Source organism: Struthio camelus, chromosome 6 (assembly GCF_040807025.1).
Source record: "Struthio camelus isolate bStrCam1 chromosome 6, bStrCam1.hap1, whole genome shotgun sequence".
NCBI lineage: Eukaryota > Metazoa > Chordata > Aves > Struthioniformes > Struthionidae > Struthio > Struthio camelus.
Genome location: NC_090947.1, coordinates 3,079,365 through 3,102,677, shown reverse-complemented (window position 1 = coordinate 3,102,677; position 23,313 = coordinate 3,079,365). Strand labels below are relative to the sequence as shown.

Here is a 23,313-nt window from a genome sequence, read left to right as displayed (position 1 = left end):
GGAGGCAGGTGGGGACAGTGCGTTACACACACTCCCGCCTGTGCATAAGGTGGTGAACGGAATGGGGTAGCTATGTCAGCACACATGCACTTACACATGTACACACTGATGCACACTCACACAGTGGCAGGTGGGACCAGTGTGTCATGCACACTGCTGCACATGTGATAGCTTGCCGAGTGTGCAAGAGTGTGTCAGACATGCATATTGCTGCACATATGATGGGGTGTGGGCAATCACATCAGTCACCTTGTGTATCTGCACTTGTGCACAGGCCATGACAGGGTTAGCTGTGAGTGTCAGACATGCACCCTCACTTCTGCAGACACACACACCTTGGGGAGACTCACATACCCATGCATAATGGGCATCCTCCCACCATCCCTAACCCAGCTGCATGGCAAGAGGAGCTCAGCTGAACGCCCTAAACAGAAATCAGCAGGGCTGCAGAAGTGACTCAGATTTGTTTTTCACCTTGCAGATTTAAGCCGTTCAAGATTTCCAGGAGCTTCGCCCAGCCTGGGAAACTGGAGGAGGAAATGCTCATCTGTGCACACCATCAGCACCAAGGGAATGGTAGTGGTTCCCCTCCTGACAGAAAGTGCCCTTGGAAGGATCCTGCACGAGGGTCCCCTAATGTCACTGGGGAAGGTCCCTGCAGGTGGCTCCCTGCCCCAGCCATGCTCCGCCTAGATCTCTGCATGGCAAGAGAGGTTGATCTTTACGAGATGCTCCACAAAAGTGCAGCAACACCACCAGACACTGAGCAAGGTAAAAGCATAGATCTACAGAGAAGAGCAGGCACCTGTATTTCCCACTCTCTGTAACCTCTGAGGCTGCATTCCTCCTCAAAAAATCACCTTAGATGATGCAAAATGTAGCCTTTTCCCACAGCACAGAGCTTCTCCTTGTGCACTCCCAGCCCCGTGTATTGTGATCACCAGATAGACTCCAGAAAGTGGCTATAGGAGGAAGCGTCTGAGCCAGAATTGTGCTTTTCCTACGAAGCCCAGAGAAATTTGAGGTGAAGCTGAAAGGAGGCTTTTAAAAATACTTGTTCAGTCAAGAAAGAAACGGAAAAGACACTGTCTGAGGTCTAACAAAACACTACTTTGATATAAAGCAACTTGCCTTTTAATACATACAAAGCAGGTGAGTTTCAGTGCATCTTTTTTCTTCCTCAACATCATTTGTCTGCAAACAGCACGTAAAGAAACCATGAAATGTAAAAGTAAGCACTGGTCATAAAAATATACCTTATATGCACATACATAACATTTAGGGAGTTAAGATATGAGTAACAAAGAATACATTGGAGACACAGAGGATCTGTCTTGGCCCTGGTCAAGGAAGCCAGATAGGGAGCTGCCTTCTCAGGGTGCCATGGGAGGAAGAACAGATCCTGCAGTAAAAACACCTGCATTAATAATTCCCACAGGACATGGAGCCCCCAGGTCCTCCCAGGCTTGGGTTGCACACCCTTTCATACCACGTTACATGTGTCAGAACAATAAAGGCTGGCGAGAGGTGTCCACCCTACTACTTTTTTTTTTTTTTTAATCCAAGTGGCTTTTCTCTTAAAATTCGTAGCGTTTGACTCCATGAAGTGCAAGGCTCTGTCTCACAGCTGATCAAGTCCTTGTCCTGTCCTAGATAGTCCTCCAGACCTCCTCTTCAGACAGGTCAGGCACTTTTCTAGCATCGCTCTCCTCCTGGCCAGTTTATCTGGTGCTTGTACTAAGCAGCTCATCTTTTCCCTAGCATTTGCTCTCTGGGCAATGCCATGAGCCAGTGGCTCTGGGAACCCCAGGATGGCAAGGTATGCAAGGTGAAAGCTGGGAATGAAGGAAAAGAACCAGGGAGACAAGGCTATTCCACTGCAGTTTTCCTTTTATGTCCACTGCAGCATCTCTAGATAAGGAGAGCACCAATTCAGACAGAACCAGGACACATGCAGGTTTGTTGTTGGGATAGTGCTGGGATCACCACCTGATTTTGCTTGCTTGAGGATTGTTTCAGTATATTTTTCCACCAAGTTCCACGGCAAACAGACATTTAGTGCTGAAAAACTGTGTTTTGCCAAAACACATTTTTCCACTGAAGACCACCTTTTACTGAAACATTTATAACATGCCTGGATGTACAGAATATTTAGCAGCTTTTCCTGCATTCCCATTAGAGTAATGGGAAGTGGAACTGTTGCAGATTGCAATGGGTCTGACAGAGAAAAGCTCTGGTATGTTCTGCTAAACCAGGATGGAGGTCAGTGTCTGCATGAGGCCAGCTTCTGTGGTATGTCCACAGCACGCTGTGACTTTCTGAGCACCTGCAAAAGTTCCCTCTAGCCCCCCGAGAAGCACGCTAGAGAACTATCCACACCTAATACTTTGTTTTCTGGAGTACCACCGGAAATCAGACAGAGGGATGAGAACCACCACAAGAGAAGAGGCTGACTTATCTCTATTCTGTGTGATATCCTTGCACTACAGTCCCTGACTTCATGGCTAAAAGAGTACACAAGGAAGTGCAATGTTACCTTGGAACATTGGTGAAAATGCTGGCAAGGGGAAGGAGCACATCTGGAACAGCCGAGAGCTCAAAGACCAAATCTGAATCCCGGAATTCATGGCTGAGCCCCGGAGTCTGCTGGTTAAGTGCAAATGGAAGCCCAGAGGGTCAAACTACCGTTTGAGTACAGCATCTGATGTAGCTTTTCCTCTGAGTGTCTGGGTCCAAGCTAAAGCCACAAAGCTAACCGCTTAGAAGCGTATGGGGAAAATACCAAAGAAGCACACTGGTACACGAAAGGACTATTGTCAGGCTATGGCACGTTGCTCCATTGGTAACTATGTCACACAATAAGAAAAAGCTGTACCCACTTGATACTGGTGCAAGAAGCACAGGGGACAGGCCTGGGGAGTGAAGCTCAGCATAATGGCCATAAGCTGGGAGACCTGGAGGTCCCCAGCCACTCTGACATCTCTGACTGACCTGGCTTGCTACATCTGGCCTCAAACCAAATTCCTCATCATTCTTTTTTTCTGTGGACTTTCCCTGCCAGAGCTGGGAGAATTTGGCCCATGGTGGTGGCGGTGGGGGAATTACTCCTTTGGTAGAAATACAATACAAGGAAATTTAAAGAAGTGGTTGTGGTCTCCCAGGACAACAGTTTTAAGGCCACAAAGTCAGTCCAAAGTGAAAATGCAGAAGATGATAGTCACTGGCTCCCTTACTTCCTTTCTTTATCAGGACTTTGGGAAGAGCATGCCATCCTTAGCAACTACAGGGGTACACTCCATCGCAGGGGGTTCCTCCATCTGGTTGCACTGCTGAGCACAGGAAAGGAAGGCAAGGCAAAGACAAGTCAGTCTTCACCCTGCAAATCCAGGGTGAGCAGAATGGAGATCAGCTGGACATTCTCCACTCGGCTGAAAGGAGAAGGTCATGGACTGGTTGGTCCTCCTCCAAGATTCCCCAGAAAAGGCAGCTGAGGAGATCAAAACCATAATATGCCTCTGCTCTAGCCAACTCCACCTCCCAGTGAGACCCTTCAGAGGCTGCTGAGCTTCTCAAAATGCTTTATAATATCCCCTTTTTTAAGGAAGTAGGGTCACCTTGGGGTTGGGCTATGTCCTGATCACAAGGGAAGGAGAAGAAGGGATGGAGACAGGGAGCAAGGAGCAGAGAGGAGGTGTTCAGTCAGTCTGGGATGACGTGAGGGACTGGACGGCAACCTAACAAGCCAACAGCAAGGGGATCCACACACATGGATGATGGTGAGACTGTGCTGCTTTTAGAAAGAGCAGTTTAATGGTGTGTACCTGCAAAGCCAGGCTGGCTGGCCAGTCTGCAAGAGCCTCCTAGGAGCACATTGGCCAGCAAGTAGGGAAGGAGGTCTTATACCATGATGAAAAGGGAAGGAAGATTTCACCGCAAACTCCAGCTGGATCTCTGCATTTGATACTCATGCCAATACATAAATATTGCCCCTGGGCTGGGAGGACAGGCTCTCCCAGAGCCCCTCTTTCAGATTCTTTTGCCTGCTGGTGGCTCACGTCCATCACCGCATGTGAGAGATGTACCCTTGATTCCTCCTTCCTTGGACCCCAAGAGAGAGACAAGCTTCCCTTCCTAGATGGCAGCCCTTCCCTGAATAACTTCTCATGGAAAAGCTGCAAAACACTTCATACTATGCCATCTAAAAGCTCTGCTGTGGAACCTTGTTTCAGGCACTGGAAGAGAAAATCCTGACTGATCAGGAAGTGTGGGACATCACCTAAGGGGGTGCCTGGCCAAGGACAGAAAAGCCCATTATTGCTAGATAGTTTTCAAAATATGACTCCCAAACCGCAGACACTAGTTCATAGTGAGGCTTGAAAATAGACTTTTCCTATCAAGTTTTAAAGAGCTGGCTGGGAGAAGGGTCAGGAAAATACTCTAAAATTATTACATCAAAGAAATGGGCTTGTTGCTTAGAGCCATCCTTGTGATCTGAAGCATTTCTGTGCATTTTTCTTGCCCAGGAGCCTGTAAGCCACATGAGTCCATCACACAAAGGGTGCACAGACAGCTACAACTGCCAGCAAACAACACCCCATCTGTCACCATGTACCCCTGCTCACCACCTCTCGCTCCATGTGTGCAAATAGGCACCTCAGATCCCACAGCCTTCACACCTTACCTTTAACTGAACACTGCAAGCACAGAGTGGCTGCCCACCTGTCTGTCTGTCGGTGAAGGACACCGAAGGGAAGCAAGGGCCTAGCTCAGAGGAGGCTGCTTTTGCACCTACCTCCACATAGAGAGTTGTTGAGCAACCCAACATGGGTCCTGATGAGTAATGTGATGCTCCAGGATGGCTCTCACTGGGGCAAGACAAAGTGCTTGGGTGCTGGGGAAGGCATATTTTAGGGACATCCTTAAGAAAGGTGTTTTGAGGTTTAAAAATGCTATTGCTATACTCCCACTGAGGCAACACAATGTGGTCTGTCTGCAGGAGTCTGTTGTGTTGCAACGGAGTTAGCTCACTGCATCCCTGTGGATGTGTTCCAGCCTGCAGGAGCTGTGGCTGGTGCTGCATTAACCTCTTGCCTTCTTGGAGCCTCACCCACTCCCCTTCCCAGGAAAAGCTGGACACTGTGGAGGGAGCATGAGGCTGTTTGGGGAAGTTCCCATTTTCTGGCTGCTGGCCAGCTTTTAATGGTTTCAATTCTCATACAGGGAGAGCTGCTGCTGCATTACGGAGGTCCCCAAGTGCAGAGAACCGGACTGTGCAAGAGTTGCACAAGCCCTGTTCAGCACAAGGCGCGGGCTGCAAGGGCAACAACCACATCCCAGTCCCCAGGGAGCCTGGGCTAGATGAGTGGACAGTGAGGTGGATTGAGAACTGGCTGGATGGCCGAGCTCCGAGGGTTGTGGTCAGTGGCGCAGGGTCTAGTTGGAGGCCTGTGGCTAGTGGTGTCCCCCAAGGGTCAGTCCTGGGTCCAGTCTTGTTCAATATATTCATCAAGGACCTGGAGGAAGGGACAGAGTGCACCCTCTAAACTGGGGATGATACTAAACTGGGGGGAGAGGCTAACACCCCAGAAGGCTGTGCTGCCATTCCGAGGGACCTGGACAGGCTGGAGAAATGGGCGGAGAGGAACCTCCTGAAGTTCAACAAAGGCAAGTGCAGGCTCCTGCACCTAGGCAGGAATAATCCCATGCACCAGCACAGGCTGGGGGTTGACCTGCTGGAAAGCAGCTCTGCAGAGAAGGACCTAGGAGTGCTGGTAGACAACAAGTTAAACATGAGCCAGCAGTGTGCCCTTGTGGCCAAGGTGGCCCATGGGAGCCTGGGGTGCATTAGGCAGAGTGTTGCCAGCAGGTCGAGGGAGGTGATCCTGCCCCTCTCCTCAGCCCTGGGGAGGCCTCACCTCGAGTACTGTGTCCACTTCTGGGCTCCCCAGTCCAAGAGAGACATGGCACTCCTGGGGAGAGTCCAGCGGAGGGCTACCAAGATGATTAGAGGGCTGGAGCAACCTCTCCTATGAAGAAAGACTGCAAGAGCTGGGCCTGTTCAGCCTGGAGAAGAGAAGATTGAGAGGGGATCTCATCAATGTGTACAAGTATCTGAAGGGGGAGTGTCAAGAGGATGGGGCCAGCCTCTTCTCCGTGGTGCCCAGCAACAGGACAAGAGGCAATGGGCAGAAACTGAACCACAGGAAGTTTCACCTAAACCTGACAGAGCATTGGAACAGGTTGCCCAGAGAGGTGGTGGAGTCTCCTTGGCTGGAGATATTCAAAACCCGTCTGGATGTGATCCTGGGCAATATGCTCTAGGTGACCCTGCTTGAACAGGGAGGTTGGACTAGATGATCTCCAGAGGTCCCTTCCAACCTAAACGATTCTGTGATTCTGTGATTCTGTGAGCCAAGCATGCTCTGTTGGCTACTGGCCTGAGCAGTTTGCTGTGACTCCATCTGCATTTCTGATGCTCCCAGCTTTTGGAGCCGCAGTCACCCAAGCTTCTGATGGGCAATCTCCTGGAGCAATGCTCTGCCTCAAAGCATTGGCTGGGTTTGCCAGGACTGGAGTATTGTGCCATTGAGTCACTAGTGCATTTGAATCCAATGGAAGTGGACAGCCTGAGCCCATCAGCTCGTACCCTGTCTGGCTTTGATTTTTAGGAACAATGCTGTTTGCAGGAAGGGAGCTGGTACCTTCTCGCTGAAACAACTGTCCTGAGTTTGCCAGCTGACCTGTTAAAGAGGGCTTGCTGCAGGAGCCTGAGGTATCTGGGGTGGTTCCTCCCCTGAGCCCAGCTGGGTTAAACGGGACCTGCTGTTTGGGTTGAGCAGAGCTGCCCTCGGACATAATGGAGACAAGAGAGACCACAGTATCTTGGTCTTGTGCATCAGGTGCCTGACGCTGCAGTGGTGTTTGAAACCCCAGGGGTGCAGGAGCTGCTGAATTAATTGCCCAGAGAGCTGCAGGACTGCTTTCCTCACTGCAGTGCAGGAAGTCCGTGCTCTTCCCAGTGTCCTTCCTGAACAGCATCTGTTCCATGCAGGAGTTCACCCCACTGTCCAGCCTCTCACTAATGTTCTGAGATGTCGGCTCCTCTGCACCCAAGCCAAACAGAGTCTCCTCCCACTGCTGCAGCTCCATGTTGTCCACATCGAGGTTCTGGAGGGTCTGGCAGATGTTCCCATCCACCTCACTTTTCTCAAAGAGGGTTTCAATGATGACCAGGAGGGAGTCGCTGCCATCCTTGGCATCACTGGCTTTCTCGTCCTGGCCTGGCCCATCAAGTTCATTGATGAGACCTGCCAAGGGGAACTACGGCACGTTATCAGCTTGAGAGACGTACATAGATGCATCCTGCTTCTTCATGGCCTCAAGAAGAGAGCTGGGGTCTACTGAACACTCCTGCATGTGGGAGTCTTTATTTGTCTGCAACTCCTTAGTCTGGAAGGAATCCAGTAAATCAGGAAGGTCATTCCCATATAAAACTGCTTCCCCTGTAGCAAAACTAAAAGGCAGCTGCAGGTTCCGCTTCTGCAGATGTTCCTCCCCTTCTTCATTTCTTCAAGGCAGAGGAAAAAGAGAGAGAAACAGCCTGATTATTTTCTCTGGGCAAGGCAAAACCAGTCTCCAAACAGCAACATGGGAGCTCACAGATGTGGCTTTTCTAAAAAGATGGTGCTGGATCGGGCCGCTTATGTTACTACTGGTGGAGGATCGGGGCTGTGGAGAGCACACAGGGAGGTCTTTGTATTGTTTGGGGAGGGGCTGCATGCACAAAGCTTACCCTAGGAAGAAACAAGTATGTCTGTAATAACCTTCCTATAGCTGTTTTACTGACAGAATTTTTAATCCTGGGCTCCAGCAGACCCATGTTCCTCCTCCTACAGGAGGGTGTGCACAGGAAGATGCTAGCCACGCAGCCCAGCCTCACTTTCCTCCAACTGCAATGCCTCCTTGTGCCATGAACAATTCTATCATCATCCATACCTCTGGCATCCAAGGTGCAAGGAGGAGGTGAAAACAGTCCCAAATCCAGCGATACTCACGAGAGGGCTCGCTGTCTGGCTATGATGCAGTCAGGATGGCCTCCTTTGTACACCAGCCTGGCCTTGGCCTGGATCCAGACCCAGCCAGCCTTCTTGGTCAGTAGCCTGAAAACTATCACGCTGCTCTCCCCTGTCTTCATCACTGGGGCAGAGAGAAAACACAGTTGGCACAGACACGATTAGTCTGTAACTCCATGGGTGTAGACAAATTGCATGTGCAAGAGGTCATGATCTGGAGGATCACCTCACACCCATGCTATGGAGGCAGGACAAAACATGTGATGCTGTATTTCATGGCCATGCTGTGTCTTTCTGCACAGAAAGGCACTCTGCAGTAATAACTTCATGTGCAGGCACCACCCAGAACAGGAAATCCTTTATCATGGTCACTTCCGATCCTAGACAAGATTGCCCATCCAAGAAGCAACAGTAACAGCATAGTGAGAGCTTCACTGGTACTGTGGTGCCATGATGGCGCCAAGTCCCCCATGACTTATGCCCCCATGAATGTGCACACTGCAGCTATGATGCCCCTACGCTGGGTCAGGGGCCCACTGCTCCCCTCCACACTCACGTCTCACGTGGTTCTCTGCACAGTACATCACGTCAGCTGCATGCACGAGCTGGTATCCAGATCCCTTCATACACAGCTCTGTTTCTGTCTATCCCAGCACAACCTTTGCCCTGAAAACAGAGTACAAAGTACATCCTCTTCCCAATATCTGACAGTTAGCAGCTGTCAGAGATTCTAATTTTGGGTGGCACGGCTGCTCTAGCCAGGGTAAACTGTATCCCATTTTACAGGAAACCCAGGCTGGGTTTGCTGGGCTAAAACATGGGAGTGAAGAAGTCCTGGGACCCAGTTAATCTGCTTTTTTTGGTACTGAGGAGGGCCAAGAAATCTGGGCTGTAGAAATGCCTGGCAGTGGACCAGGCAGATTTCCAAAGGGATCAAACACCTCCTGGGTTTTCCATGGGAGCTTGGTCAGAAGTGCCCTGCTCCTAAAGGTTTTCCAGCATCTGTGGATTTTGCTACAGCAGAAGGAGACACCATACCTGGAATCACAGGCAGTCAGAGTGAAGTCTAGCTTGTGCTTTGTCTGGAAGATGAAGGTCTTGGTCTGAAGCTCCAGGATCGAAAGTGGCTGGAGGGAAGTTGCAATGGCAAAGAGAGTCAGGTGGGGAAGCACCAGGGACCTACTGGATGTCCTGTTCTGCTGCCCATGAAGCAATTTCAAGTGTCCGCAGAAATTCAAGGCCTTAGAAGGGGTTAGAAAATGAGGATATGAGGCAAAGAGGGTGAGGAAATGGGAATTAGCCATGCCAGACTGCCCTAACTCACATCAGCATGAGACATGAGTGGCCTGTAGTGAACGTACATGCACAGTGTATGTGAAGGGGTCTGTCCTGACAGTGCTGTGTGCAGGGGTGCTATCAACCCTGTTACAAGTGGGAGATGTCTCTAGAATGCATTCAGAGGGGCCTGATCCAAAGGGTTTGCACTGGACTGGGCTGTACAGCTCAGAAACACAGCTGGCTGTGTCAGGGTTGGCAATCTGAATCTATAATGGCATCATCAGCCCTTTGGAGATGCTAGTCTCCACTGCAATTTTTCATCCCCGGGGTGCTTCCCAATTCAGTGGCCCCTCAGTCTGGATGTGCCTAAATCCTGCAGGGACCTTTCTTCGTGATCTGATCACCCCTTATGCACACAGATGTGTGCACATAGCCTGTGGGTACTGGCTCTGAAACCTCTGGAAAGTGACACTCCGGGCTTTGAAAAAGCCAGGCCTGAGAGGGATGCTCAGTGCCCTGGAACCTTGCTGGGTCCTGCCACAGAAGTGTGAGCAGAGGAATATGGCTTTCGGCTGAGATGTGCCAGGTTTGCTCCATCGTCAAGCAAGAACCCATCCCTCCCTGGAAAGCCATCTGGTGGTGATGCTGAGGGAAGAGGGGTATGCTGGCAAAGGACCGGGTTACCAGAAATCCCGAGGACTTATCCAGCAAGCAGCGGAAACAACAGATGAAACTCCTCTCCAAGAAGGAGGTGTTCTCAGGGGGGAGGTGCTGGGGGCTATACATGGCACTGTATCCGTCTGGCCGAGTCTGGCCCATAGGCATGGCTGTGAAACCAAAGGGAAGTGAAAGAGTCCAGATCGAGAGAGAGTACGTTCACATAGATCACAGACACTGCTCTCCACGTAGCCTAAGGCAGGCTAGGCTCTCAGAGCAAGAGTTGAGATTAAGTAGGGTGGAGGATGCTTGGGGTCTGCCACAGAGCTTGTCAGCGTTTCAGCCCAGGACAGAGTTTGATGGGGTTTCCCTTAAAGTAGCCACTCAAAATAAAGCTGTGCCCTTTCCAAGCTGCACACCTGTAACTCATGAGTGTATATTTGCATGGAAACTTCCCCTTGAAGACCCCCATCCGCTGAGACCATCCTACACTGCCAAACTCTCCAGTGCTGTTACTTCATACCAGATGGGGACTATAATCATGAGAAACAGGAGAAGAGGAAAAAGTATGGCCTCCTTCTCATGGCTCTCACTTGGCCTTGCAGATTTGCTCCTGATTAAGAGTTTGCTGCTCAAGTGAACGCATGATCTTCAAAAAATGAATATAATGTTGCCATGGGAAATCAGCAGCTCATAATGGTTTCTGATCACTTTTCTTTCCTTCATTATTAATAAACATACAGGATAAAAGTTAGTCCTAGAGTGAATACAGAAGAGTTATGAAGAAAGCTCAGCTTGCATCCCAGGCAGAAGCAAGGCAATAAACTGCCTGCACTGAAATAAATAGTATTTCAAATGCTGAAATGCAGAAAGGCTTGTGAGAACTGTCCCCATTCATCCAGCACAATGAAAGAAAACATATCATTGCTATTGTTTGCTCCTTTTGGCGATGGGAGGGAGGGGATGGCTATGCCAACACTCAGGACTGATGCCCCAGTGCTTGGCTGCCACGGGGAATGAAAGTACCAAGGGGAAGCCATGTGATGCTGCAGGGCAGTGGGAAACCACCAAGCTTTTAGACATCAGCCCACAAACATTCCCAAGCTGGGGACTCCCACAGATTGCAGGCACTAATGTGGCTTTCAGACTTCTGCCTGAGGGCCTGTCCACAAAGTGGGGCTTAGCTGCACGAAATGGCTTTGAAGGCCATGAGCGCACACACACACACACAGGCCCCAGTGATGCACAGCATTCCTGTGAAAGCTCTTTGCTGCTTCTACTGCAATCTGCAAAGCAAAAGGAGCAGGATATGTATGTCCACCCATGAATAATGTCTGCTTTTTGCAATACTGCACTGAAAGCAGCTACACACAGACTTTGTGGTCTGGCATCTCACACAAGCACAGGGGTATGCTTGGCTGTTACAAATGCTGCTAGGAGGGTTTTCCAGGATGGGACACCTACACTGAGCTGACAGGTGGCTGGTCTCTGGCAAGCACCTTTGTGGACTCATTCTGGGGCACAGGCAAGGCCAAGACAGGCCTGGATGTTCCTGTCCCCAGTACTCACCATCGGCAGTGTACTTGGCCCAGCTGGTTGCAGGAGGGTTCAAGACCCAGTGGAGCTGGTGGCAGAAGGTGGCTCTGTCGTCTGTGTGGATCAGGTCATACACACTCTGGTAGATGAGGTCTGACTGGAATGAAAAAATGGGAGAGCAGAGCTTGGGACAGCAGGTAGTGCCCGGCTGGAAAATGGCAGAGGCCACAAGAAAGTCAGAAGAAGTTTAGAAAATGCAGGCTTTGGAGAAACAACTGAAGGAACTGAGCCCAGAGGGAGGATCTCTGTCTCTGGGGGTTTGCAAGTCATGGTTAGGCAAAGCCAGAGATAAGCTGATTAGCTGTTGGAGACAGTCGTGCTTTGAGGTGCAGGTTGGACGGAGCTCTCCAAAGACCCCTTCCAGGTAGCACTTAAATATCCATGCAGTATAGCAAAGACATGATGGAGGAGGAAGTGGTAAGAGTCTTTCCTTCATTTATACTAAAAGTGCAGTGATTAAGAGTAAAGAAACAAAAAATTCGACTTTGTATGCAGTGTGGAGAGCAAGGGCAGGTACTGGGAATTGGCTGCTTTTGGGGAGGGTGGCTCAGAGGTGAGGAAAAGGGAACATAGAATGGAACTGTCTGGGACACCATGGAAACATCTTCAGAGGAAGTTTCTAGAAGCAGTAGAAACAGCCATGTCTGCGTAACCCTGGCCCCCAAACCTTAGCAAATTGCTGCTCTGAACTATCATACTGCCCAGTCCCCTGATGCCCTCCAGCCACTGTCAAGGAGCACTTCTAGGGTAGCTGATTTCTCAAAGAAGTGAGGATAAAATTCTCCTAATGTCACCAAGCCCTTCTTCCAAGGATGTTTCATAGTGGATCTGACTTGTGATTATTAATCAGTCCATCAGAAATGCTGAAACTTCAGTTCCTTTTCCTGCCATTGGAGCCCTTGTTCTTCAGGAAGATCTCCTTTCACTCTGAGGGCGGAATACCGTAGCTGGACCATTCACTTGGATATCTTGAGGTCTAGACACTGTCATATCTTCTCAGGACCAAATTTGGACAAAGTGTCAAAAAGGCTATGGATTATGCCAGAGGGAAGTAAGTTTGTGCGGTAAGAATTTCTGGCAGTGTGCAATGGCAATGGCATACCAGCTCTCTCTTGAACTATTATTCCTACTCATCTGCAACTAAGGGTTTATTTTGTTCCTTCTACAGATCAATGTTAAAAATCATTTCAGATTTATCAAAATATTTTGGCCAAACCAAATCAATTTTTTTTTTTTATTTCAGACTCAAGTGCTTTTTTCTGTTGTTTGGAAAAAGGCTTTAATAGTTTTTTTCACGCTGGTCTTCTAAGGCAACAAGACTTCTGTCTTCTGTGCTTTTCAACACAGTAATTAAAGAAAGATGTGGAAAAGAGTGTGAATCACTCGGTGAGGCCGACTGTGGGCCATGCTGAGTTATTCAAGGCTGAGAACTGCAGAAGGACTTTACAAGACATCAGGTGCCTAGAAGAAGAGGTAGCAGAGGAAATTCTGGGTAAAGTGAAGCACACAAACAGCCCTAGCAACATGTAAACTGGTAGAATCGGACCTGATGTTTTCCATTAGAGGAAGTGAGATCAGAGGAAGCTCCATGAAAATGCCAGCAGAGTGCCAAGAGAGGTTAAAGAAAAAAAAATATTGAGAACTATTAGAAAAGGAATAAAAAGCAACAGTTCCCTTTATGTCACCCTTTAGATCGTGCTGCACCTGGCCCTTGAACGCTTTGTGCAGTTGTAACCCTTCTTATGAAGGAATGATGGGAACAGGAAAGGTTCACCAAAAGGCAGGAAGGCTGACCAATGGACTGGAACAGGTCTGTGCGAGGACAGACAGAGTATGCTGGGACTCATCAGCCTGGAGAAGAAATAACCAGTCAGGAGATGGTGAGAGAAGAGACGGAGAAATGGAGAGGATGGACATACGTTAGCCAGTTCACCATGTCTTCACGTGTATTGGCAGCAAATAAAACCAGCAGGAGGCAAGTCTGGACGAATAGAAGTCTAACTAACTCCTTCATGTAGGAGGTTGTTACCTATCCTTCCCCATCTCAAGGCCTGGATTTGGGCTTCAAAAAAGATGCAGGCCCAGTGGAGAGAGTCCAGCACAGGATGACCGAAGTTCTAGAAGCCACAGCACGCAGGGAGACAGTCTGGGTCTCCAGGGCAAGAGAGGGCTGATAGCAGGTGGCACATGAACTGTCTTTGCATGAGTAAAGTCCTGTCAGAAAGAGCAAGGCCATATACAACCTCCAGGTTGGCTGTAGCAAAGACACACTAGACATAAGCTTAAAACGCAGAAAGGAAAATTTGGACTGGGCAGCAGGAAAAGCTCTCTGGCAATAAGGGTGGCAAAGAGAAGAGATCCTTCAGTTATGAGCAGACTCTCCATTCCTAGAAAAAATCCACAGATGAACCTCCATTAGGAATGACAGGGATCAAGTGGGCCTTGCCTTGGGATGGGGAAAAAACCCATGTACTTTTCATCCTACTCTGTATGCAAAAGAAAATCTTGTAATGATGCTGTGGTTTTCCACTGGATATGGCACCAGAAGGAGGTTTAGTTTAGGGAACAACAGAAAAAAGGTTATGTCTGGAAGATACTTTCATAAATAGAGCGCTGCAAGAAGAAAAACACATCTAGAAGCATCCATGCAGATAAAATATGGAGTGATCCCACCAAAAAACATCCTTGAGACGTTACAGGAGCACTAAAACGTTATGTAAAGAAGCACTGAGAGGCTACATTGCCTTGCACAAACTGTAACCTCACGTTGTTGACAACTCCCCTTATTGCTCTGCAGTAATCACGACCCAGCAGGCCTGAAAAACTGCCTGAGGTGATACTCATGTCAGAACGTGCCACAGGCACAGATGGTGTCACAGAAAAACTTAAGTCAGCGCACATGGCTGTGTGATTTGATGTCCTAGGTGCTAGTACAACTAATGGATATTTGATGGAAGTTTGTTGGGAGAAAGTTTGAAAAGTGAGAATGTACTACCAGCTGCAGCCCTAACCACAAGAGAAAGTGTCACCATGAGAACAGCATGGAAATTTCTGTGATGCTTTATAGCACTCTCTATGAACACAGATTTCACAAAGGGATTTAATAAGACTGACGAACCAGAGCACACTGTGATGTAATGGGTTTAGGAGCTGCTGCTGGAATTGTTCCTGATCAGGCCATGTAGGAGGTAGGATGCAAGTCACTGTAAAAGAGATATCCTAAAACACCAAGAAAACCAAGAAAAATCCCCCTAGACGGTATCTACCAGTCTCACATGCACCTCAGTTGCAACATGGAGGCTGTTGGGTTTTGCTGCTTCTCTTTTCCATATCATGTTACAATTGTGGGTTGACTTGTTAACCAAAATTTACAATAACCTATTACCTAGGGCTGGTAAAACAGCCAGTTGCAGCTCATGATAATCTGTCTCCTGTAGGATGTTGTCTAGAGGTCAGGCACCTTCAGATGACTGCATGTTAAATCTCAACAGATCAATGAGTCTGAGCCAAGGCCAGGCTGGGGTGTGTCCTGGAAGTGCCTTCCCTTCCCATACTCGCGACATCTCTCTCAAATACTGTACCACGCAGTCCTGGCCCCACGGAGCATAACAAGGTGCACAAACCTCCACCCCCTGCCTTGAATGGGGATTGCTATTAGACTCAACGCCTGTGGGAAATGGCATCCCAGTGCAAAATGTCTTCCTTCTGCGTGCTACCAGTACAGCCAGACATGCTGATGCTGGTCTGTAAGGTCGGCCACACTGCAGAAACACCAGAAAAAACTTCACACCTCCTGTCTCCCAAAGCAGACCCCTTCTTCTTGGGATGGTGCCTTGGACCAACCTTTGCCACCCTGGTCCCACACACTCTATGCTGTGCCACCGAGTCTCCTTCGCTGGAGATATTCAAAACCCACCCGGACGCGATCCTGTGCAATGCGCTCTGGATGACGCTGCTTGAGCAGGTGGCTGGACTAGAGGATCTCCAGAGGTCCCTTCCAACCTTGGCCATTCTGTGACTCTGTGATTCTGCGATTCTGTCATGGTAAGTGTGGCACTGCTGAACCCATGATCTGCTTGAGTCATAAACTACCATGTCCGTGCACTGGGAGAAGGGCCATAGCAAAGCAACCTGCTTTATTACACATACAACTACTTTGAGAAAACCATTCCCTGCTTCTAACAGCTGTTTCATCTCAGGGCATCTGGTGCCTGTGAGGATTCGCCTACGGTAAGGTGAGAAAGCAGGCAAAGAGAAGGCAAAGAGATAGGAAAACACGGTGGTGTCTGCAAGCTGCATCAGAACCAATGCTGCTCTCTCCATGGCTTTGGCCACAACAAAATTAATTTGGCAGTTTCATGGCACTCCTGTTGACTTGGTCCTTTGACCCCATGGGCTGAACTCTGGAGGAAAATGAGGTAATGGGACAGATGGAGTCACTGGCAAGACAGTGGGGAGAGCCCCACTTCTCCTCGGCATCCCATGTAATCTGCAGTACTTCAGGGCACCGACATGATTCACTAGTGTGTGCTCTTCCTCCCTCGCCCCGCCCCGCCCCGCTGTAAGTGAAAGTATATGCGCCTAGCAGCACAGTTTAAACTATATCACGAAAAAGCTCACACCCCTCTTACACACAAAGACAAGAGGATACAGAGCCTGCCATTGCTTAGTGTGCATCTGTTACTAATAAAATCATGAGTGTGTTTCTTGACTTTAATTACCCCCAAAGAACAAGAATCATTTGAAAATGTACATCAAGAATGACCAAAGGGAGTTGGAAGGGAAGTGAAGAGCCCTGATGCTGACTATTAGCACCTCCTGCCCAGGCTTGGATTGCCCCCATTTATTTACACCCAGAAAAAAAATGGTACCCACCTGATGAAACCCCAGGAAGTCCTGCACTGTAGGGGAGACATAGAAGATGTAGCCATCTCCAGTCACAGTGATGACAAAGCCATTAAATGCCTGAAAAGGAAAATTCAGCCCAGAGTTACTCTTGCTAGCTTTAATCCAGCTGCACAAGAAGACCTTTTCTAGGAGTTTCTCAGGTGTCCATGGGACAGGAAGGGATCTTCTTCATCAGTAGGAAACCCACAACAAAGGAAAGCAGCTTGAGACTACATCAGGCTTTGAACCCCAGATAGCTGGAGAGTGAGGGGGGATGGATTTCTCACTGTTAACACAAGTAGTGATCACAATCAATTTTTCTAGAGCCATCGTCCAAGCCTTCTCACCAGAGGGCAGCTCCAGCATCAGAAGGGATCAGCTAAGGACAGGTTTCTGGAGTGCCTGGAATAAGTTACCTTCTCTGTATCTATACTAGCAAAACCCAGATCTGTTCTGCTGGTAGATCTGATTTTCTTTAAGGAACCAGCAATGAAACCTTCCAGAGAAGCACAGGAAGACTTGACAAACGCAGACTGGAGGGAGAAAGGACTGCAAGGAAAGAGCCCTGAGCCATGCAAGAGCCCAGTGGCTCCAGGAGTCTAGCACTGGTTCAGGCATAGTGAAGCTTTTAGAGATGGTAACTAAACTGCAGTCAACCACTGCTTTGACATATTTACCCACTTTTCATTTTAAGGATGACCTCCAAAGGCACCCTGGGGCCTGCTCTTCACCTCAATTTTCCAAAACAGAGAGTTATACAACCTTACTTCTGCATTGCTTATGTAGGTCTTCTCCCCACAATTTCTCTGAGCACCCCTGAAAACCTGCCTTTTAATTCTTAGCACCTCAGGACTATAAGCACATCACTACCCCATGGACTCCTGCTCTCAGCTCCAAAGGTGCATGAACACCCGCACAGCTCATGCAGGCTGGGGAGCAGCCAGAACAGAAGTGGTTGAGTGTGCATCTGTGCGCTTGCATGTGTCAAAACCATGTGAAAACACGCTTCCTCTTTGTATAGGTCCCTGCATTTTGCAAGTAGTGGGATTATAACTCATTGTAGACACAGCTCCAAGGGGATACATTGCATGCATAAGAGCCCCTTCCCATGACTTCCACCTCCACTTGCCTGGCTGTCCTCTTCTTTTTGTCCCAGAACTGGACGAACTTGTCAACTGCAATTGGCTTGCCAGGATGCAAAGTAAGACCGCATTCAGCCACTGCTACCTTTGAAAGATGGGAATGTAGCTAAGAACAACGCCCATTTTGGAAGTAAAGAGTTGGAAAAATCTGGAAACTCAGATGTGGAATTTGTGAGGCCCTGAACTCATCTGTGACACCTGAAGTGGCTTCCTTTCTCTCCTCATAAACGCACAGACTGTTTGATACATCTTCAAGGAGGTAAGAGCATCCAGATCTCATCCGTCTCCGATTACATGGGACCATAGTCGTTTCCCATCTGATTTTATTCTTGCTCCTCGCAGATGTCCAAGTGGCTCCATGTTTGTAAAGGCCCTCAAACATTTTTTTGTAGTTGCTGCTATCAGACACCAAGCTGGGAAAACTACTCCATGTCATGGATGATAGAGAATAAAGCTTTAAACACAAAAACATTACCTCTACAAAAAATCATCCTAGTGGTCACGCTATCTGCCAACTTCACTTCTCATAGTGCACTTTCCAATCAATATACACAGCCTGCAGTTAAATATATACCCAACTGGTGGCTTCTTGCTGGAAAAAAAGTCTCTCCACTAACACACTGAGTTATTAGAAAGTGATAAATGCACTTTTGTGACTATTCATATTGTGTTCCTGGCCACTGGCAGAATGAATTGTAAAACCACTTACATTTGCTAAATAGCTATGGAAAATGCCAAGTCTCACAGGCATTTTTTCCGAACCCTGCAGTCCTAATGTGCATGCAATCCTTGAGAAGTTAGCAGGCTCCTTGTGTCTCTGGGCAACCCTCTCTGGTCCCATTTTTGCAAAAGGAAGGTACAATCTGGTCAAAAAATAAAGTAATATAAAATATAGTATAGTCTTCCCTATAAACAATGTGTTTTTAGCTCCTCTAGTTCAGTACATAAACCTTCACACTTTGCAAGGGTGCCAAGACAAATCAACCCTCTTGAGTCAAACTGATTCCGTGTTGGCTTCCAATTTTGCAGCTCATATTACTGGGTGCTCAGAAACTGCCTTCACTTGTCCTATGAGTCGTTCTCAGTGCAGCAATACTCCTGTAGCCATGAACAAACATTTCAGGGGCTTGTGGAAACATTTTAGGGGACTAAGTTTTTATTTTAAACTTTTTCATCCAGGCCACAAGCCACTTTGTGTCCTTCTGAGCCACTCTAGCAAATGCTGGTGCTGTCAGGTCTTGTCCTGTTTTGCAACAGGCCATCTCAGGTGCCATCCCCTGTGGATAATTTTCAACGGGTCCGTTTTCTTGTAGCAACAGAACAAATATCTTAATTTCTTTCTTCCAAGCACTTCTTCCAAGAAGTGTTATTTTATCCTGTGATCCAATTCCTTAGTCAAACCATAACGGCTCTCCTTGCTGCAGGTCACAGGTTTGTACAGGGAAGATGGAAAGCCTTTGGTCTGAGAGACCTGAAATGTATTTAAACTGTACAAATCAATCACCAGCAATAAGCAGGATGGCAAATTCAAACTGCAGTGCATTCAGAGCAACTTTAAACTACTGCCATAGCAGTAGCAGAGCTGGCCAAAGGTTGGCAAACCAGAAGCTAGCATGGAAGGGTGACTCCTGATCCTTCCTCCATCCTGCAGACACACTTTTCTAGGCATGCTGAGATGCATGCGGTGCCCAAGAGCAAGAGAACCAATGGGTCACTGAAATAAAAGCAGAAAATCAAAAGGAAATTTTTAAAAAGAGCGGAAGAGGCTAGAGTATGAAAGCAATCCAGCAGTAGTAAACTGTCAACTTCAGTGTAATAAATGGGAAAATAGACTGCATTACAGGGGCCATTCAGAAGAGTAGTGGCTCATACATCACTCATATGGGATGCCCATGAGAGCCTGTGCATCTGCATTGTGCTGCAGCTGGACTCTGCCCTCATTGGCTGCCTTGGCCATGCTTAGCTTCTCCTGCTGCTGAAGAGGGATCATGGGGACTTGCTGTTTGCTTGAGACAAGGTAGGGGAGAAGGGTCTGCAATAGGTTCAGCTACCCAGCTGCACACGCTACTCATGATGCGGGCTGGCAGAAAGCCTTCATCTTTGTTCACCCTCTTCCCCTGCACAAACAGGAGGCAAAAGCAACTGGCTGAAATACCCCTTATATTTGCCTATTAACAGGTACACTTTGGGGTTTTTTTTTGGGGGGGTGGGTTTTTTTAAAGTAATTTAGATTATTTGAAAGGTTTCTGATTTGAACATATGGATTAATTCTGTACAGAACCAGCTCACAGCAGAACCAGTCCCTTCCCGTTGTGCTCTGCAGCCCCTCAAGGGGTACTGCATTAGTTTTCTGCAAATTACAGTGCCTAATTAAAATGCTCTTTGGGGCAGAACAGGCAGCTCAGCTTCAGGATTTCTGTCACATTAGCACTCCGCATGTTTCCAGATGCCTTCAATCACCTAAGACTGCTGATGCTCTGGTGGCTCTACAAATTGACATCATATAGCCTGGTTCAAAGCCCCAGAGAGAGCTTGGGCTTAGCTCTGCAATTAGACTGAGGCAATCACTAGCTCTCTTTGGTCCTTTGCTATAACCAGCTGGCTCCCTGCAAACCTCCAAGCCTGCTCTCACCCCAGACTGACTGTTGCAGCAGGAACCCAGGACACACCAGACTTGCTGTAAGATACTCCTGCATGCCCCGCCCCCCCCCAGTTGGGATACATGAGTTTGTGTACGTTGGGTCAATGAGTCCCAAGGAAATATGTCTGGTCTGGGCACAGCAACAGCCAACACTTGCAAACTGCAGGCACAGATAGCACCTGGCCTTCGCAAAAAGGCCATAATCCATCGCCCCACGTCCTAGGATTGGGAGCAAGAGATCCCTAAACACCTTTAGGGTGAATCCATTGCTATAGGCCTCAGAGATGGCACCTAAGCTTGCATTTAACTTGCTTTATGTGCTTTCCTCACCCTGAAGCTGGTACTGCTGAGCATGTAGCTGCCTCCAGGACGGGGAACTTGGGGTGCAGCCTCCTGTGGGTCATGAGGTGAACAGACTCACTGAAATGAGCTGTGTTAAAACAACCCCCTCTCACAATTCTGTTCATGGATGCAGTTTATGGCATGGCCCGTATAACCCATAGCCACAACATAATCAAAGTAGTAGCCAACTGTGGTGCAGGGTGAGAAGGAGCCCTTCCAGACAGGGACCTGCCCCAACCAAGCACTGTCACTGGTCCCTGTCCTGAGGTGCTCAGCACCTGGTCAGGGGGTGCAGAAAAGGGCAGCAGTTCCCAGTGAGGCAGTCTTCTCTCATTCTGCAAATGGGACCACACGTTCCATAGCACCTGGTGCTGGTCCAGCAGCAACACCGGGGGACCTGGAGTTGTGCCCAGCAGATGGCAGGAACTCAGGAAAGGCACCAGACAATTGAGCTATGGCACAATACCTGGAGCAGAAGGTCCCCTTCTGGAAACGATGCCCTGTTGGCTTGCAGATATGTCCATCCATTCCCTTCTAGTGCCTTGGGCTGATCCAGCATGTGGCTGCCAATGTCCGTCCCAGTGGCTGTGAGCAAGAGGGCAAGAAATCAGTGTGGAAGGGGCAAACTGGGAGGCTCTCTCTCCTCCTCTTCTCAGCGTTGCTCTTGGACGGCTGCACCATGCTACTCAGTGCTTATGCTTCTGGCTCAGAAAGAAGATGAAACCTGGGGGAGCTGGAACACAGACCCGCAGCACATAACCCCTTTATAAAGCCATCCCCACTTGATCAACACTGCCTCTAAGATATAATCTCTCCCACTTGGTCTCATTTCTGAGAAGCCTCTCCTCTGTCAGCATCCAAGGCAGAAACATACAGGGGTCGGGGGGGAGGCTAGTATTTCTGGGTCTTCCAGACTAGGAAACATCATCCAACACAGCAAGAGACCTTCAGGCTGAGGCTTGCTGAGAGTTGGCATTCACTGCCACAGGCCAAGTGCTGCTCCATGGCTGGCTTCAAACTGCCACAGTACTGCAAGGTTTGCAGTCAGGAAAAGCCTTCCTGTCCTTTTGGGCTAACAAAAGAGAGGGTCAAACTTTCCTCCATCTGAGGTGCCATCAAAGCATCCAAGTGACATGTTTTTCTGCCACTGTTTCTCCCTCTCCCATTTGATGACTTAAAAGCCATTCAGAGTGTCAGTGGCCTCAGCTTTCTCCATTCAGCCTTCTGAGCAGCTCTCTAGCTACCAGGACTCATAGCCTTGTGGCTCCCTGGGCTGACTCATTTACCACCTGTCACCCTACCTCACTGTGTGCCTTCTGGGCAACATCCCTGGGTGCAGTTGATATGAAACCTCCTGCTTTCATCCCAGGGACCTCGTGCACAGGAGGATATGTAGAAAATGGGTTGTTCAGGGAATAGGAACGAAGCCTGTAGCGGCCCCTGAGGCTGCTTGGGGGCATCCTCAAGTGAGATACTTCCTCTCCTGGGGAACTACTTTTGAAAAACTATTTGGCAGCATAAGCCCAAACTCAGCTTCCAACCTAAGGACAATTTTGAGGGAAGGTTTTGTGTTAGCTTGATCAAAAACCCACTGCCACGGAGAACAATATGTGTTCATCTGCACTGCAAGAAAGCCTTGAAGAAGCCCCAATGTTTCTTTTGCTTTGCGTGTCAGCAGACCTAGGCCCAAAGGATAGCCCAGGGATCAGCCCTGCACCCTGGCACCTGCCATGCAGGCCAGCTGTCCCAAGGGGATTACATGCTCACTCGTGTATGGGGTTTCACTCCAAGTAGGGATGCTGGCACAGTGGAGCTTAACTCTTGCAGAGAAGGGCCAGGCTGAGTCACACTGCCTGTGTTCAGTGATGGAAAAGTGAAAGGAAAAGCAGAGTTTGAACACTGAGTATAAATCCAAGCCTGCAGAAAGATAGATTTAGGGATCATAACATTGTCAGGCCAGAGCATAGTCTCTCAAAGCACCACCATTCCAGTTGCATGACACTACAAAACCCACCTCCAGTTCAGTGATCTTGCACCTATCATTCCCTGTTTGCTTTGTCCAGCATAACAAGCAATCTTACAGAAGTTACCGTGTAAACTTTTGCACAAAATCTACAAATCAGAACCAAATCCTACATGTAAAACTGAGCTGGGCATGTTCCTTCAAATGAAAGCCATCATCAGTCCTGGATACAAACTGGTGGAAACATCGGGAAATGGTGATTTTTTTTCCCCATGAACTGTGGTCAACCTCGGAAACAGCACAAGACCAGTCTTCTCCTACAGAAAAGCTGCTGGGCTTGGCAGAAAATATTAACTATCCCCTGTGAGCATTGAGTTCATCCTGTAGCAGTTAATACCATTTTTATCCAGGTTAGAAGAGGTTTTATAAAACATTTCTAAAACAGATCCTTCTCCATCAATTGCTGTTTATTTATGGCGTTTTGCATGACAGATGATTTATATCAAATTGGAATATTTAAGACTTGTATCAGTGTTGCAGGAATCATGCCTTTTTATGAATTTTCTGGTAACTGTACTTCTGCCTGCATGACTCAGAGAGATGATTCTAGGAAAGCTTGAAGTTCCTAGAAAGTTAACAACAAAACTTCCATCTACGGATGGATCTACAAAGACCTCTGAATCTGTTCAAGGAAGCATAAATGTTAGGGTTTTTTTGTACTTCAGGTGGTGAGGC

The 23,313-nt window shown here is 48.4% G+C and overlaps 1 protein-coding gene across 1 annotated transcript in view; it reads right to left on the bottom strand.

The window, feature by feature from the left end:
* Nucleotides 1–569: 569 nt before the first annotated feature.
* LOC104141654 (aryl hydrocarbon receptor-like) overlaps nucleotides 570–23,313 on the bottom strand; it is a 36,346-nt gene continuing 13,602 nt past the window's right edge. Inside the window, 9 exon segments of the mRNA XM_068947766.1 lie at nucleotides 570–6,483; nucleotides 6,485–7,567; nucleotides 8,055–8,196; nucleotides 8,629–8,738; nucleotides 9,111–9,313; nucleotides 10,035–10,177; nucleotides 11,577–11,700; nucleotides 16,479–16,568; nucleotides 21,082–21,200. Of these exon segments, the coding sequence (XP_068803867.1) occupies nucleotides 6,318–6,483; nucleotides 6,485–7,567; nucleotides 8,055–8,196; nucleotides 8,629–8,738; nucleotides 9,111–9,313; nucleotides 10,035–10,177; nucleotides 11,577–11,700; nucleotides 16,479–16,568; nucleotides 21,082–21,200 (2,180 nt within the window). The 3' untranslated portion in view covers nucleotides 570–6,317.